The 17,884-nt window shown below is 42.3% G+C and overlaps 1 protein-coding gene across 1 annotated transcript in view; it reads left to right on the plus strand.

Annotated features, from left to right (window-relative positions):
- The window catches only part of pde3b (phosphodiesterase 3B), a 37,889-nt gene extending 20,664 nt beyond the window's left edge, over nt 1–17,225 (plus strand). The window contains exons 2-16 of the mRNA XM_030794414.1: nt 8,253–8,303; nt 9,911–10,159; nt 10,312–10,454; nt 11,164–11,267; nt 11,480–11,693; nt 11,830–11,921; nt 12,547–12,719; nt 13,304–13,438; nt 13,776–13,887; nt 14,042–14,155; nt 14,995–15,194; nt 15,580–15,783; nt 15,996–16,157; nt 16,505–16,745; nt 16,944–17,225. Coding sequence (XP_030650274.1) covers nt 8,253–8,303; nt 9,911–10,159; nt 10,312–10,454; nt 11,164–11,267; nt 11,480–11,693; nt 11,830–11,921; nt 12,547–12,719; nt 13,304–13,438; nt 13,776–13,887; nt 14,042–14,155; nt 14,995–15,194; nt 15,580–15,783; nt 15,996–16,157; nt 16,505–16,745; nt 16,944–17,164 — 2,415 coding nt within the window. The 3' untranslated portion in view covers nt 17,165–17,225. The remainder of the gene's footprint in view (nt 1–8,252; nt 8,304–9,910; nt 10,160–10,311; nt 10,455–11,163; nt 11,268–11,479; nt 11,694–11,829; nt 11,922–12,546; nt 12,720–13,303; nt 13,439–13,775; nt 13,888–14,041; nt 14,156–14,994; nt 15,195–15,579; nt 15,784–15,995; nt 16,158–16,504; nt 16,746–16,943) is intronic.
- Nucleotides 17,226–17,884: the final 659 nt, after the last annotated feature.

The following is a 17,884-nucleotide window of genomic DNA, read 5'->3' on the forward strand; positions in this document are numbered from 1 at the left end:
AGTAAGTCAGTATGTCACACTCTGATGATAGAGGTCTGTGCGTCTTTTACCTGGCACAGGACTTTCAGGAACTACCTCGCAAATTTCATCGTTGCTTGTGCAACGGGTTTCGGAGGAGAAAAAAAAAAAAAAAAGAAAAGGCAGACATCTTCCTTTTGAGGTAGCACGTATTACACGTAACACTAATGTCAAAAATACCAGACTGCAAAACTAATAGAGTTTGAGAAAAACGGAAAGATGGTTGCTAGTAAGCAGCTCAGTCACTGATTCCTAGTCCATTTTTAGTGCCTTTTAGTAACTTTTTACAGATTTTTTTATTCATTTTTAAATAACATTTGAAGTTGTTTAAGCTGCTCCTGTGCTTGTGGTCGACTTGTACAGTGGTGGCAATTTTTGCTGCTGCGGTACGTGAACAAAGCAGAATAGTGACGGGCCTTTTGAGCTTGAAACATGCCATTGTGGGAAAAAGTTCATCATTGACGTAAGACTGTTGACCTTCCTCAGCTTGTTGCATTTTTTTCGTTCCTGCAAACACGTGTTTGTCATTATGCAAGCTCCTCTCACTTTGGCAAACTGCCTAGACAAGAAACTTGAAGAATTAGTGTGGAGACAGACAGCTAAGCAGAGATTTCCCCTTTAGGTGGTATTTCTGTTGTTAACGTTGTCTTCTTCAATCTTACTCTTTTTTTTTGCCTTCTCTTATTTTCACAGCTAGCAAACATCCGTTCCTTGCTGTGTTAAAGGAATGGGAACAAGAATCTGAAACTGTCACAAACCATAATCACACCATTAGGTGTTGTTTAGTTTCATTCAAAACCTTTGTTATAATATGACAAGAGTATAAGAATCATGTGAAATTCCCAATCATGTTGGGAGAAAAAAATAGTGTTGTGCTGCCAATAATAGGATAGTTTGTTAAAGTAGCTAATTGTATCCTGCTAGTTTTAGAGCCATCACAGACAATGTTTGGATGCACATAATAATGTTATGACAGTGAAGGTGTACTAATAACCGACTTTTCTGCTGATTAAATAATTCTTTTTAAGTAGGATACACAACAAAATAGAGATTATTGTTAGAGCTTTCTGACTGTCCTTCCCACATGGATGTTGCGGTTAGTGATCTATGAACAGATACATGTCAGTAGTTAATGTGCCATTTTTTTTTTCTCCTTATGAGTGATTTTCTGTGAATGGTTTTTGCCTTCAGTTTTGCAGTGTGACAGAGCGCTGTTCTTCTGAAGCGAGAGGATTACTCAATGCATATCTAAGAATTGCGTGCGCAGGCAAAGAGCATATGGAGCAGTGAAGGGATAGTGCCACCCCTAGATGTATCTCCCAATGCTGATATTACCCTCTGTGTGAGCAGCTGGAGTTTTTGAGGGAGGCTTTGAAAAATCGAATAACGGGGGAAGGAAAATAAAATATCACCAAGAGAAGAGTTCAGAGCTAGGGCTTCACAACAGAGCAATGGCACAGCACATTCAGTTTAGATTTACTGCTTGACTGGATTGGGTTTCTCTAGCCAGGCGCCGCAAACACTCAAATACATCTTGCCTCCAAGCCAGCCTGTGTTAAAGTTGAACCCCATGTCATGAGCCCTGGCGAAGCAATGTCGTCCCTGCCGTGGGGCCTTTAAAGCTTAGTGGCTTGACTTGGCTTCGAAGGCCAGGGTCGTGGCCCAGGAGAGCAGCCAGTGTGGTTAGGGAGTCTCTGTGGCTCATTAATGGCAGGGGGCCCCTAGGGAAACACATCTGAACGGCCTGGCACTCGGCATAACTGCGTCATCAGCATCTGTTTGGGTTGGAGGCAGGTGGCCCCAGGGAGGTGAGCTGTAAATCAGACGACCATAGCAGCTGCTCACACTCCAGCACGGCCTTTACGCACTTCTTCAGATACACATGCACACACACAGACACGCACACACACGCATACACACACACACACACACACACACACACACACACAGCCAAACACACAGACAACTACCCAGATGTACACCATCATCCTAGATTCTCACTCGCACACGCAGAAATACGGAGCCTTATTTTCTCCAAAAGTTGCACGCACGCTTAGCGAGATCCTGCAGTCCCTACTGTTCATGGTCCCACAGCATCGGCTGGGGTTTTCAGAGCGGCTGTTCTAGAGTGCTAGCCGTGCAGGTTTACTCTCAGAGCTCCGCAAGCCAAGACAGTGGAGACAGAGCCAGCTGCACACAGAGGCAGAGCGAGAAACAGGGCAGCCAAGCTCTGGGGTTGACTCCTGGGGCTCCACAGGCTGCAGCCACGCCTGTCCAGGATGGCCACTCTGCTCAGTGGTGCGGTTCGGCTGGGATCAGCATTTGGCTGCCGTTCCACTTTTCCATATGCTTTTCAGAAGCCTGCTCACATGAGTGCACTTTTTCTGAGAGCTATTCATAAAGCCCAGGATCAGTTCCCCAAACCAGCAGCCACAGTTTGCCTTCATATCAAAATCCTCAACGCTGAAACAGAACAGAAGTCCCTCCCCCCAAAAACTGTGAATCATACGCAGAGTAGCTGACCGTGCCGTAACCCCCCATGGTACATACAAACCAAAGAGCAATGACTGGAACAGACATTGCCTTACGATGACTGAGTCGACCAGAACAGGTTCAGAAATTTGTAAACAGACAAGTACATAAAATCATACTTGGGTTTCTCATAACTGTAGGATTTGTTTTGATGATCCACACGATATGTTTAGGCTCTGTCACTCTTCTGTTTATAGGGGAAATATTCTTTTGTTCTGTTGCTGTCGAATTGTAATAGTATTTTCTAGTTTAGCCACAGCATGTGATAAACTATTTTATTATGTTTTGTTGTTCATTAGATTAAAAGAGAGAGAAAAATGAGAGTAATCTCGATTAGGGTTAGGCTTTTAGACTTGGGCATTTCAAGTTTTAGACTATTATATCTCTAGTATGCTGTATACCATAATCTATGCATAATTAACATGCTGTATGGAAAAACATTTACATAATTCATATTACTGTAGATGGTTTTGTTCAGAAAGAGAGAGAGAGAGAGAGAGAGAGAGAGAGAGCGAGAAAGAAAGACAGACAGAGAGAGGGGAGCAGACTGTTTTGGATGATTTGAGTACTGACTCAAAACAACACCTGAGGAAAGAAGTGATGGATGAGTGTGAAACGCGCCGGATGACGCTTTACTCCTGCCCCCCCCCCCCTCAAAGAATTTTCCATGCTGCTGCCAGGTCCACCTAATGACACAGCTGTCCCTCCCCTGCTCCTTTCCAATCCTCCTCAGAGCCCTGCGCTGACTTGGGAGTTGAGGTCCAATCACAGACAGGGGCTTAGTCAACCTCATGCTCTCTCACTTAAAAACAAGCCCTTCGTGACATACAGAACAGCATGTTAAGTACGACTGGGGTTCGCTGGAGAACTATATGGGCCTTTGATTGTTATTGGATGAGACAGCAGCATTAGGGTATTACAGATTTCTTTTTTGTGGTATGATATTTACATCTGCTCTAATGAATCTGCACCACATTGAATGACTGAAAATTAGAAATTAGGACTAACAGTTGCAGTTAGCCTTGAACTTTATTTGAAAAGCAGTAGTTTTAATTCTTTAATTCTGATATCTACTTGGTTCAAGTTCTACCGTCATTTCAATCCCGAGTCCTAATATTATCAGAACTTTAATTAGTAACGAGAAAGGCCGCTTGATGTTGTCTTTGTCTGGCTTGTTTTGTGATCATCTGAACTCTGCTCTGGACTTTCCCACAGTCTCAGCAGCTGCTGAGGAGAACTGAGAGATATGAGCCAGTGTTGACGTCAGGATGGTGACATCCACAGGACTAAAAACACGAACGCCAACACTCTTTAAATACGTACACACACACACACACACACTCTCTCTCACACACACACACACACACACTGTCACAAATGTTCCACCCAGCGTGCTTCCGACGTGTTTTAGCCCTGAAAATGTTCCCACCCAATATGCTTCCAATGCGTCTCAGCCTGTTTTTGTTTTCTGTAACAATGAAAAATCTCTCTTCATTAAGCTTTTGTCCAAATTAAAATACTGTTGAGTGATGTACCACAATTAAAATGATTCTGTCAGCAGTTCACAACCTAGAAAAATCTGATACCAACAAAGGGTGAAAATTCAGTGAAATACTCTTGTGTGTTTTTCCAAGTATCTTACACCGCTGCTCTCACGCCTAAAATTTTCCATATGAAAAATGAAGAAATGTTGATTTCTAAAATAGTTAAATGAAAGAAACAGAAGCCAAAAAGTTGTGATATTCAAACTGCAGTGTCATGACTTTGTTCCTTGACACTCGTCCCCAGACCTCCCTCATATGCACAAATATCAGCAATTATAAATTAGTCCCTGAAAAACAAAACTTTTTGATTCTCAGCATAAAGCTGCAATTTTCTCCTATTATTGTTATTATTATTGCTATTTTCTCCACCTAGGAGGTATCATTACTGTGTTCCTAGAGCTGAGCAGTAAATAGTTTTACAGGCCGTTTCCCCCAGATGTAGGATCCTGGTAAATCCTGTCAGATAGAGCAAATATCCATGTTTGCCTTACTTTACCCTATGTTAGCTTAACTTACTTAACATTTCAGTTGTCTTAGTCAAGGCTAATCAACCTGGCTATCATCTGTTTTTCTCTTCTTCTATAGGTTTGGTCATTTTAACATACTGATTTGAAAAATGCAATTAACAACAAAAATTTAGTTTGGTAAACTTTGCGCAATCACAAAAAAAAAAAAAAAAAAAAAAAAATCATGATAGTAGTGAGTAGCGTGGCCTACTAAAATAGTTTCCATTTCTCTCTTTAGCCAACGGCGTCAAAATTTGATTGTTTTGGGAAAATATATGCCAATGATAGTGTATAATAAAAGAATACTGAGTTCATATCCTCATGTTTGTGTGTACATTTATCAGACTTAGAGCTTGTCTGTGTATCATATGCTTGATAGCAGCAGGGCATGAAATGGAGCTGAACATGAGTGGCATATAGTGTGAAGAGCTGCAGCCTATGACATAGAAGGCTACTGGGAAAATATCTGTGTAGGCTGACGCAATGTCAGTTCAATTTTCAAATAACATATTTTCATATTTATATATCTGTGTTCTCACTGAAAACATGGTGATATCATGAAAATAGATATATAATGCAATGTGATGGCATAAGGATTTAGCCTAAGTGATTGACTTTAAACACTGTGGTGGTCCTTGCATGAGAACGTGCAGTTTGCTGTTCTGGAAAACAATGTAAATATTTGAGATTTTTTTGTCTTTTACCTAATCTTAACTCTAAATAATAATAATAATAATAATGATAACAACAACAACAACAACTACAACAACAAACACCATCATGAATGGTTGTCATTATAATGCGCTGCTGACCCTCACACAGTCTCTGTGAGTAGATTATGTGCCTGTGGTTAAGCAGAGCCATCATATTGATGAGGGCTGTTGACAGATGGTTGTCTGAGGTTAGCTGCGTGTTATGTAGGAATGTTTTTGTTGACCATTCTTACCTGGCTTTGCACTCTGGGATGAAAAGTCATTCTTCCTTGTGCCATAAAACTGTTGCTTAGAGCTAGGAAAGTTAGAGAGCCTCAGATACACACTTCCTTCTATTCCCACCACAATAACCAGCAGGTCATCTCTGAGCACAGGCGACTATTACATCTTGAAGGGATAATTGTTCCGTCCAAGCAGTCACTTAGGACCACCATTATCTGCATTTTGTTTATTTGCACCCTCGTTATCACTACCCCATTTCACCTGAGCTATAAACATGTTATCAGCCTAATACATAGCAGAACCAACTTTATATTGCTGATAAGTGTGTTCCATTGTGTTCTATTTTAGACTGAATCATTTATGGTCAATATGCAGCACCATGACTACCATAACATGATAAGTAAGTTCCACGTAGTGACTCGAGTCAAAAGTATTATTTATGTTGAAGACGGTGTGTCCAGTGTGTCCTTTAAAGTTTATGCTCTGAGACCGTGTGTGTGTGTACGTTGGAAACCTCACAACATGTTGTACCCACAATACCCGCACCACACAGGTAATCTTTCCTGGAAAGAATGAGATGTCCATTGTTTGGATTTAGGAACTTAGTGCTAGGGATCCGCTGGGGCTATAGGAAATAGTTGACCCCATTTGGTCCGCATCATACCCAGTATTTTTACATCAAGTCAAAGCCTATTCTTACTCCAGACAAAACTGTCAGAACACATTTTTCTCTAAATTAATTATACAGTCACTTCTGCTTGTCAGTCAGTCAAGTGTGCCAAATGATATTCATGTGATGAAATTTGTGGTGTGTCTAGATCTTTGGAAGCATGAGAATCCTCAACCGTTTAGGTATTACGGTTTTCGTTTCTGTTCCTGACCACAGATGAACAAAATAAGGTAGAAAGAGATTGGTTGAACAGACCATAATATACACTTCACCATGGTTTCAAGCACTGTCATAATATACACTGTCACCGTGGTTTCAACATAGAAAGCGTTGCCATGTGTGGAATGCGGATATATGGATGTGTCTGAACAGGTCATACTATAATCTGAGTAGAACTCATTTGATTGGTTGATGTCCTAAATAAGCAGGTTAGCAGGGAAGAGAAAGAGGTGCTGTGTGCAGCGTCATCCTCCATCCAGCTCATCTCTCCTCTGGCCTGCTCTCGACATCTGGTTACCATGGCATTTGTACCATTGTTTGCTTGCCTCTGTCAGGTTGCCATGGCAGTGCTTATTTGCTGTACTAAATGTCTACTGGCGTTAAACAGATGTTGATGACAAACAGGGATCATCTCTGTCTGATCAATGAAACATCTGAGAATGCCTGACACAGTAGAAGGAAAAACTACAAAAATGATGTGGAGCTTATTGATCATTTTCTTCTTCTGAGGTTTTGTCAGTGTTCCTCTTGTTCACTTTTTTTTTTGAGTACACATCAGTATCTGCCTCTCTCTTTTTCTGTTTTGTTTCGCTGTTTGAAACAGCACTGATCACTTCCATCTGTACCCCTCTAGAAGCTCCATTGCAGTAACACCCATGTGGTTGAGACAGTTTGGCACCAAGCACCTGAAAGTGACAGTTACGTGTAAAGAGCGTGTGACTGCAGTGACAGATTAGACATGTAGAGCAGGTGTGGATGACTGGTGCTTGTGGTCCGCTTTGTTCTACTGGTCAGAGAGATGGTCTGAAACAGCTAAATCCCACTACTACCAACTCATACATCGTTAGCACTCCCCCTTCTGGTCAGTCGGTGTACAGCATCTGTAGCCCACACACTCTCTGTGTTGAACATGGCGACTGCACTCTCTCCTTCACCAGCAGCTCAGAGGTGTATAATATGTAGACCCCTGCAGTCGCTGTTGTAGAGCTGATTACTGCATTTTCATACTTAACATTGTTGTGCTCAAGTATTACACTTAAAAAAGCATTTGATGTTGAGATAAAGACTATATTGAAAGACAGTCCTGGTTATTTGTTCATTTTAAGTTGTTGAGCTTGAATTAGTGTGAGCATTGTGATAACCTGTTTTCTGAAGTCTCTGTTGTTTGTCATATGTTAGTTCATTTTGTTTTTGAGAACATCATTTCAACGTACTCCTCATAACAAACAAAAAAACTTACGGGCCTTATGGACTTTTTTTTCTCTCTCTCTCTCTCTTTCTTTTTTTTAAAAATTTAATTTAACACTGTATTACAGTTTCCTAGTAGAGCTAAGAGCTGTACATCTGGTGTATGTATGGTGTATGTATGATTGCACTGTGGGATTTGGTGCTGTGGTACTTGGTGACTTTTCTCTGAGGTCGATAGTGAAGTGAGGAAATGCAGTCAAATGACGTAGTTTGGCCTGATAAGATCAAACAGTGCCATTGTTGACGTCTCATTGTGGTTTCAGTGGTTTGCCTTTTTTTGTTTTCCTTTCTGCGAGAGGACTAAGTTTGGTTTTCAATTTCAGGCTCATGAAAATGCTAGCAGTTTCCTGTACTTTACAGTACTCTCTGACTGCCATTATAGGCTAACTGCACAATGCTATCTGCATCATTTGCTGAGACAATCACTAAATATTGTTTTTCTCACCCAGAATATCAACAGGAACAAGTGCAGACACTGAAGTTATGCTTCATTATAAATAGCTTTGCTAATCTATTCAGAGTATTTGTGCAGCGGCTGATGTAAGTTTTAAATGGCCTCTGTTTTTTTTTTTTTTTCTAGATGATCCTGTGGGACTGGGACCTGAAACAATGGTACAAACCACAGTATCAGGTCAGTTCTCCCTCTGGCTATGCTGAGAGAATGCTTGGTTTGTTCAGTCAATTCTCATGTTATTTGTTAAATAAATTATTAAATGTGAATGGACCGTATGTTTTTATCGGAACGGATTCCGTCAGTTAATGTATCTAAGCATTATTTTTGAAATATGTATATTTTAAACTATTTGAGTGGAAGTGTTACATTACATCCCTTTTGAGTAAAGACACACATCCCCATTTCTCCTCATATTCTATAGACCTTTTTTTCTTTTAAAAAAATTTAATTGAATTGAATTGTCATCTGACCTCATTTTTCTTAAGTGTTTGTCAGTGCGTCTCAGTGTGTGTGTGTGTGTGTGTGTGTGTTGGTACAGAATGTAGTGTTCTCATTGACTGCCACACAACATGCAGGTAGAACATGGCGATCTGTTCTTCAGAGGCCACCGTCCTTTCTCTCCGAACGTGAAGGAAAGAGGACGTTATAACTAAGTTCAGCAGAGTAGGAGCGGTCTAGCCGTTAGCCTGTCTGGACCTGTAGCCCTCCCATCTGCCTCACACTGATAACTGCAGTGAGCCGAGCGGATTAGCGTCAGCCAGACTTACATAAGGCCACTGACGTCACGGCTCAGAGGAAGTGCTCACTGTGCACTTTGACTGCACATAAGGCTGGAGCATACCACCACTCTCTTTTATTACTTGCATCTCTACCCAAACACACCTCTCAATTACACACAATCAATAAAATGAGTGCAGCGTGTGCGTGCACGGTCCTGGAAATCGATTAACGGAGATCTGCTTTATATTCTTTCCTCTCACATAATACCATGGAACCACTTTTTTTTTTTTTGGAATGGATTTCAACTAAAACTGTATTAGGTACTTAATTAAAACGAGTAAGTCAGTTTTAGAATGAGTCACTCTCTGCAGCTAATGCAACCTGCTAAAAGTCTTAAAGTAGTTAGGGTTCTGTATAAAAGCAGAAACAATCTCATTTGCACAGAGCCTGTAGAACACAAGAATTCAGTGATTAGGTAAAGGCTTTTTTTCCCCCCTTACTGTTGTGCCCCTACTGTACCACACGAGGGCAACACAGCACCATAAAGTGTTTTTTGCACTCCACTCAAATTTCTTTCTTTCTTTCTTTCTTTCTTTCTTTCTTTCTTTCTTTCTTTCTTTCTTTCTTTCTTTCTCTTTCCCCCTCTCATTCCTTCTTTTTTCTTCCCCTCTTTTACTTTCTTTCTTTCTTTCTTTCTTTCTTTCTTTTTCTCATTCCTTCTTTTTTCTTCCCCTCTTTTTGTTCCTTTCTTTCTTTCTTTCTCTTTCTTTTTTCCCCTCTCTCATTCCCTCTTTTTTCTTCACCTCTTTCTTTCTTTCTTTCTTTCTTTAAAGGACACCATATTTACAACACTTGATTGACTGACCCTTACAATTTCTGACCCTTACAATTTCATTATAAACTTTCTCAGTGGGGAGGAACTATTTCAACATTTTAGATACTGATCTTGCTAGGTGTCAGTGACCTCCTTCCCAGTGGAGGTCATTGTGTGAGACCTAATGTCTACTGTGGAATAGCTTGTTGAGTAGGGCTGCTCTGTACTGGTGTGGTATTGTTTTTGACAGGGTGCTGTGAGTGGGAACGGGGTGGACCTGTCTGTGATAAACGAGGCCAGGAACTTGGTGTCTGAGCTGCTGCTGGACTCCTCACTCTCACCTCATGTGGTCTCCTCACTGCGAAGCATCAGTAGTCTCATGGGCACCTTCTCTGGCTCCTGCCGACCACGTGTCAACCCCTTCACCCCCTTCCCTGGCTTTTACCCTTGCACAGAAATGGATGACCCTACAGAAAGGGCAGACAGAAAGCCAGTAAGGGTCAGTGAGAGATCTGTTACATTATGTTAAACTAAAGAGAATAAAATTAATAATCATATGAAATTTGGGCTTAGCATGGGCCTGACTCTCCATTTATCTCTCTCTCTCTCTCTCTCTCTCTCTCTCTCTCTCAATCGCTCTCTCTTTCTCAGGGTCTAAGCAGCAGGAACAGTCTGCCCACCCCTCAGCCTAGAAGGAGCTCTGCCTCCTCCTCACTGGCTCCTCTGGAGTTAGCGGCTTCACGCTGGGACCGAAGCAGTGGCAAGAGGCCACACCCTGAGCTCAGCAGCAGCAGGTCTGTACAGCCATACAATTTAGCCCTTCCATACGAGAGGCTTCTCTGTCATCACATGCTATTACACAGAGTGTTTCTTATACCCTGTGAACCAGTTTGCCTCACAGAAATTTGCTCTCTCACGCCTATATCCATGATGTTTTCGTAGATTAGTGTATTAGTGTGACGTGATGGAGTCATGACAGTATTGCTGCTAAATGTCAAGTCCTTCCAGGTCAGGTGTGTGAACTCTGAGGAAGGGCTTAGTCAAGCTCAGGTGAACATTAAAGCTGAGGCCAGTTACAGACCCTCTCTGGCATGACTCCATCACCAGCTCTTTGTTCAGAAACAAACTCTTTTTTTTTTGTAATTATTTCCTGTTGTTTTTCTGTGATTTTTTTTCTGTTTTTTTTTTCTTTTGTTTTTTTTTAAATGAAGTTTGCTTGGTTCTTTTTGTTGACTATGATAAGGCTGTCTGTAGTTTTTCTAGTAGACCTGTAGGTGGCAGTGTTAAACCTCAGAAAAAAAAAAAAGAGCCAGCTGCTGCGTAACAAAGACGAGAGGTCCTTTCTTTTATTAAACAGTCTCTCAGCTAATCACTCAACAAAGTGCAGAGATAAAAACAAAATCCCAAACACGCTGACTCTCATGGCTAGAGACCCCTGATATAAACATTTTGTTGTTTGGACTTTCCGTCTGTTTTACTTTTGAACACTTTGTGTCCCTAAAGCCAGGGGCCTCTGTCTAATGGGCCCAACACCAACTTGCTGACCATTCCCAAGCAGAGGTCCTCTTCTGTCACCTTGACCTACCATGCAGTACCCCGGAGAGCAGGTTGGTGCTGCTCAGTTAGATTCACATCATGAAGATGATCCATTCCTCTCAGACCCTTCCAGAGAAAGACCAGGGAACAATATGAACTCTCCTGCCATGCTTCACTGTCTTGTAAATCTCTCTCAGAGCAATGAACTGTGTTGGGTTGTGAATATGCTATGGTAGTTTAAGCCGTATGTGTACGTGATTATGTCTTTCCTCTCCGACATCAGGTACGTCCCCAAGTCTGAGTCCTGTCAGCTCTCCTAATCACAGCCCCCCCGCTGCTGGCTCCTCTCTGGTGACCCGCTCTCCAGTGGAGTTCCCAGACACGGCAGACATCCTCACCAAACCAAGTGTGAACCTACACAAGCCTCTAGGTTACGCGCTCAGCTCCCCAGACTTCCAGCAGCAGTTCCGCTCAGCTCCTGGCCCCCTCTGCACCAGGTATAAACAGTGTTTTTACTCTGGGAATATCCAGCTGAGGATCTTTGGAATCTCCACCATTTTGCATTGTTCTGTTGTTGAGTACGTAGTGTTTTGAGACAATAGCTGTATTAATGACTCTACTCATTCTCCTCAGTTGTGGGCGCCAGTTGCTGAAGAGCGGGTCCAGTATAGATGGAGGTGAGGGCCATCTGCTCTCTAGTGCTGAGATGCAACGTAGACGCTCAGGTATGCCCCACCCAGATCCAAGACCAATCAATATTCTGTAACAAGAACAGGTTAACATTACCGCTTTAACAATAATGGTATCAATAATATCAATGATAACATTTAATTACACAGGCTAAATTAAATTCAGTTTTATTTCTTTAGCTCTCTTTCATCACACATTGTTGCAAAGCAGTTTTCTGTGATGCTGGGCCCGATGAGCTAGCCTAAATCAACAGGGAGAAGATAAAAACTCACTCTGACTCAGAGGAATCAAGAGTAGGAGAGCATACCCTGCTCTGACTGGCTCTGGAGTTATTATGGTCTTTAATCAGTTATAGGAAGTAAGGAGACAGAAAAGTCTTGTAGATATGAGCTACATCTCAGGGCACTGGTTTTATAAATGCAGAGTCGGTGAGGGTAAGAGTTTGCCAGGGACTGAGGCGCATTAATAGCACTTTTGTTAACTTTACTATGACAGAAACTATGTAGACAGCTCATAGATAGCGTTGAAAGCTGTCAAATAAGTACCAGACTATGCGCACAATTAAAAGTGTAGTTTTAGGAGTTTTTTGTGCGTTCTCTTTGTGCTCATTAGTGAGGACAAACTTTGTGAACAGCACTTCGGCCATTTCTCTCTCGACAGGTGAGAGCAGTGAGCACACAGAGGGGCTGATCAGGGAGGAGAGCGTAGAGACAGAACCTCAGGATGGGAGGACTCCGGACACAGGGAGGGACAGAGACAGAGGGACACCGCCGAAAGAGGAGGATGAGGAGGTGGACAATCCCAGTGAGGAGCAGCAGATTCAGGACCCAGAGGTATAGAGTCCAGCACTTCATTTTTATGCGTTATAGAACCAACAATTAAAATGAAACAATGAAGCGAGCCCTTCATGCTTAATGTTCAAGCTGAGAGACTCAGTCCAGCGGGAAAATCCTTTGAACACCCTGGCCAGAACTCTTGCCAGAGTGTACTTTGTAATGTGTCTTGTCTTGCTGATTGCACTGGAAAGAAGCATGAGTAATCTAAAGTTACTAATGCAACTGTTATTTGTGCTTTGCTGTCCTCTTAACATAGCAAATGACTGTCTGACCGGAAATGACCCTGCATTGATTCAGCAGAGCTTTTGCCAGTTTTATTAGACAATCTGGACCTTGTTAATGTAGCAAGCTGTTGAACAAGCGAACAAAGTTCTGATGGGGTAATTGAACAGTTAGCTGAAGAAATACTTGCCACAGATGTCCTGGCTTTTTTATGATTGCAGTGCCTCTGCATTATCTTGTGGTTGGTGGATTTATAGCCAAGTCGCTGAGTGGCTCTCCAACAGACAGATGATAGTGGTGCCTCAGGGGGATGAGTGCATGTGAGGACGGGATTAAGTGACTGCATGTTTCTCTGGCAGAGTGAGGAGGAGTTCAGACTCGACCCCCTGCTGGAGGATCATCAAGCCCTTATGGAGAAGATCAACACCTGGAACTTCCAGATCTTTGACCTGGTGGACAGGACAGGAGGAAAGACGGGAAGAATACTCAGTTATGTAGGTTGAGTCTTTTCCAGACGCTGTACACGTTTTTTTTTTTTTGTTTGTTTGTTTTTTTTTACTTTGTGTTCCCGGGACCTGAGTCATTCTTGAATCCTTAATTGCATCGCAGTATTCATGAGTGCCTTTTTTTTTTTTTTTTTTTTTGAAGTATTGCTGATGCATGAAATGTTGAGAAAATGAATCTGTCTTTTGTGATTGGCAGAGGCCAAGTGTATGCGTAAAGCCTATACCATACAGCGTCTGATAAAGCCCATCCTGCAGGGACTTGATGGCTTGCTGGCATCGTGTTGCTGCTGTCTTTAATGAAGATCTATTTGTTTGCTTCTCTCAGGTGGCGTACACTTTGTTCCAAGACATGGGTCTGTTTGAAATCTTCAAAATCCCCGCCAGGGAATTCATGACGTACTTCTGCGCTCTGGAGAACGGCTATCGGGACATTCCCTGTGAGAATAAAACTGATGTTGTTGATGTTTATTTATAAAACATACGCATAGTGGCATTCAGTGAAGATTTGTCTTACTTTTAAATGACATGAGAAACATGCTGTCTTACTCTGTTCTGCACACAAAGCATCATAGCAGTGTGTCCCTCCCTTAGATCATAATCGAGTCCATGCCACTGATGTCCTCCATGCAGTGTGGTACCTCACCACCCGGCCAATCCCTGGTTTTCAGCAGATCCACAACGAGCATGTGACAGGAAGTGATACAGGTACTCCTCATTCTCCCCAATCTGCTCTTAAACCCCAGATATTTTTTTTTTCCCTAACAAGGTGAAAGGATCTCTAAAACACTGCTGTCAGAATAAAAAGAACAGGAAACGCACTGTGTTAGAAGCGCAAGTCACTTCTCCTCAGACGGGGCTTATATTTTGCGGTTAAACTGGCTTTATTGTCAGTCGTGTCTCAGCTACTTACGTTCCACGTACCCTTTATCCATTGGATATTAATTAAAGCTTGCTGCTGATTCCTGTGATAGCCACCAAAGGAACGGCTGGCAATGGATAAGTGAGGCTCCATTGTGATTGAGATCTGATGTTGCTGCTGCTAGCTCAGCATTTTGGTGGGGTATTTTAAGACTGCTGATGGACCATTTAATTTGTCAAATGGAGTGCAGTCTGAGTCACTCAGCCACTGGTCCACACTGCAGGCACGGCGTCGGGAGTGCCGAGGGCTGGACTTCTAAAAGTGTGCCGTCACACACACACGGAGGAATGACTTCATTGTTTGGCACTGCCTCAGCTGTACAGATGTGACACAGATGAATTCATGAAGTTTTCACACGTAGCCTGCAGTGGTAACCTACCTCACTTTGGTGGATCTCTCCCACCGTGATTAATCGCCGCGGTAACGGGTATATACGGCCTTAAACCCTGCCGTGTAGTCGGCTTAATAAATTCCTTCACATTTGGCGAGCGTGATCTCAGCTTGGGAGAGAGTCCTTTATTTTCATCACAGTGCTTCTCTGTTCCGTTTTTTTTTTTCTTCCAGATGTAACCACATGTTCTGCGTCTGTGTTTCAAAATGCTGAGTGTATTTCTTTTCTCTCCAGATTCAGACAGTGGGATCTCTCCTGGCAGGGTGTCGTACGCCTCCTCCAAAAGCTCTTCAATCTCAGATGACAGTTATGGCTGTTTGGCCTGGAATGTCCCTGCTCTGGAGCTCATGGCACTATATGTAGCAGCTGCTATGCATGACTACGATCATCCTGGTCGCACAAATGCCTTTCTTGTAGCCACTAATGCACCTCAGGTAGTTGAAAAAGGATGAGGCACTTAGGATAAAGCATAACTGAACAATGCACATGTTGAAAAAATCTAAATTATTGCTGAAGTTTGTTAATATATTTCTCTGGAATTTTAATTTGTAGGCTTGTTCCAAGTTCATGTTGGATTTTATCCGAAATTTTCAGTTCCTGCAGACGATTGCATTTTAACAACTCCCAAAAGAACGTTAAACAATGAAAACCACTCACCACATCCTCCTTTAGAGGAGTTTTGTTGGGATATTTCTAATCAGTAAAAGGGTTTAATGTAGGTTGCTCTTTCCCTGTTATTTGAATTTCATGTTATAATCAGAGCATAGAGTTGAAGTGGCTGCCCCTCTCTCTCTCTCTCTCTCTCTCTCTCTCATGCAGGCGGTGTTGTATAACGATCGCTCGGTTCTGGAGAACCACCATGCGGCAGCTGCCTGGAGCCTGTTCCTATCCCGACCACAGTTCAACTTCCTGGTCAACTTGGATCATGTTGAGTTCAAGCGTTTTAGGTTCCTTGTCATTGAGGCCATTCTTGCTACAGATTTGAAGAAGCACTTTGACTTTCTTGCGGAGTTCAACGCAAAGGTGGGTGGCAACCATGACCGTATCTCTTCCAGTTAGTTGTCACTACATGTCATTGATTGTTTCGAATGAACATAGATTTGAAGTAGCATGTTATAAGTTTCAAAAAAACCTAATCACTCAATGTTCATGCTCAATCAAGGTTAAGCAAATTAATAAATGTCATTTTGTCTAAAAATTGCTAAATGTTTGTTTGTTTGTTTGTTTTTCTAAAGGTTAATGATGTGAATAGCCCAGGAATCGACTGGACTAATGAAAACGACAGGTTGTTGGTTTGCCAAGTATGCATTAAGCTGGCAGACATTAATGGACCAGCAAAAGACCGCAGCCTTCATTTGAAATGGACAGAGGGCATCGTTAATGAGTTTTATGAGCAAGTAAGAGAACTTGTATGACAGTTTCTTTTCAAATGTTTCAGCCCAGAACCGTCACTGCCTCCTTTACTTGCATGAGACACATCATCAATTTAAACATATTTGCATTTTACATCTTCCATATTTTATTTATGCGTTCATTAGAACGTGACCTAAAATATTCTCTTGTATAGTTGTGTAGTCTTGAGGCACTTCACAAAGCATTTCAGTGTCAAGTAATGGTAAATGAGGTAAAGATTTTGGAAACCGAAATTTTTTCCACAGGGTGTTTTGAAATTTTAAATATGATTATGATTGTGGATGTGTTTGTAGCTGTACATTTCCTGAGTGTGTTTCCTTTCCAATTCAAGGGCGATGAAGAAGCCAGTCTTGGACTACCCGTTAGTCCCTTCATGGACCGTTCCACGCCCCAGCTGGCCAAGCTGCAGGAGTCCTTCATCACGCATATTGTAGGACCCCTGTGCAACTCTTATGATGCTGCTGGCCTGCTTCCTGGCTACTGGATCGATGAAGAAGGCTCTGAAGATGAAGATGAGGAGGCTGAGGACACTGAAACTGATGAAGATGAGTTGGAGGAAGAGCTTGAACCAAGTATGCATTACTTATTTTTTTTGACAGCCATTTTACAGTAGTTACAAAACAGCCTTATTGGGGATGTGGTCCTGTAGATTGCGACTTGTATTTTAAGGAGTCCATCCTAGACATGCATATATACATAAAAAGAACCAAGTGCTTGCATTAGCTTGCTGTGTCCAGTGCAGTTTTTGTGATGATGTAATTTCCTTACAGAGCGGAGGAAGGGTCGACGTCGGCTTTTCTGCAACATCATGCAGCACCTGACAGAGAATCACAAGATATGGAAGAAGGCCATAGAGGAAGAGGAGAAGAGTCGGGAGCTGAGCAAGCAGCAGCAGCAGCAGGCCGACAGCCCCAGTGCGACCCCGTCCTCGCCATCCTCGGACGACATCCAGGTGATTCAAGAGGAGGCTGAAGAGGAAGAGCGTCAGTAACTGGTGGAGGAGGCAGAGCCTAAACAGGAAGCTCCGGAAGGGGCTGAAATGAGGGCATATATATATATATATATATATATATATATATATATATATATATATAAACGGCCTCTGCCCCTCCTCTTAGACCAGTATACACATATACACAGATTTACACTCACACACCCACAATTACATACCGAGGAGGAGCTTGCCGGATCTCCACAAGCTGAAATTGTCACTGTGCCGACACTGACGCTAATGCAGTTCACGATGTAATGATAAAAGGCCTTACTACTGTGAGAGGATCCTTGCTGCAATGGTGGGAACCCCACTCCTATGCACTTTCACCCCATGGAGAATACATGGAGAATGAACCCAGCTTCTGCGGACGTTGACGTGTGTGACGTGGGAAAAGGGGAAAGATGTGCCCTCTATGGTAACCCGGCTGTGATGCTGCCTTGAACACAGAGCTCTTAACTCTCCCATAGGTACTTAAAACTATTATTTAAGAAAAAAAAAAAAAGAAAAAAAAGAAAGGAAAAAAAAGAAGATGTTGAAGTAATTGACACCCGTTACCAAAGCGAACAGTTCAAACACGGAAAGACTGAGACTGAGACTGTTTCAGGCTCAATGTCAGGAATATTCTAGAAGCATAAATCAATTGTGCCTGTCTGAACCTTTCGTGATTTCTGTGGTCCAGATAATGGGCTACTTATGCCGCACTGTTAGTGCAGTCCC

Source organism: Chanos chanos, chromosome 2, assembly GCF_902362185.1.
Source record: "Chanos chanos chromosome 2, fChaCha1.1, whole genome shotgun sequence".
NCBI lineage: Eukaryota > Metazoa > Chordata > Actinopteri > Gonorynchiformes > Chanidae > Chanos > Chanos chanos.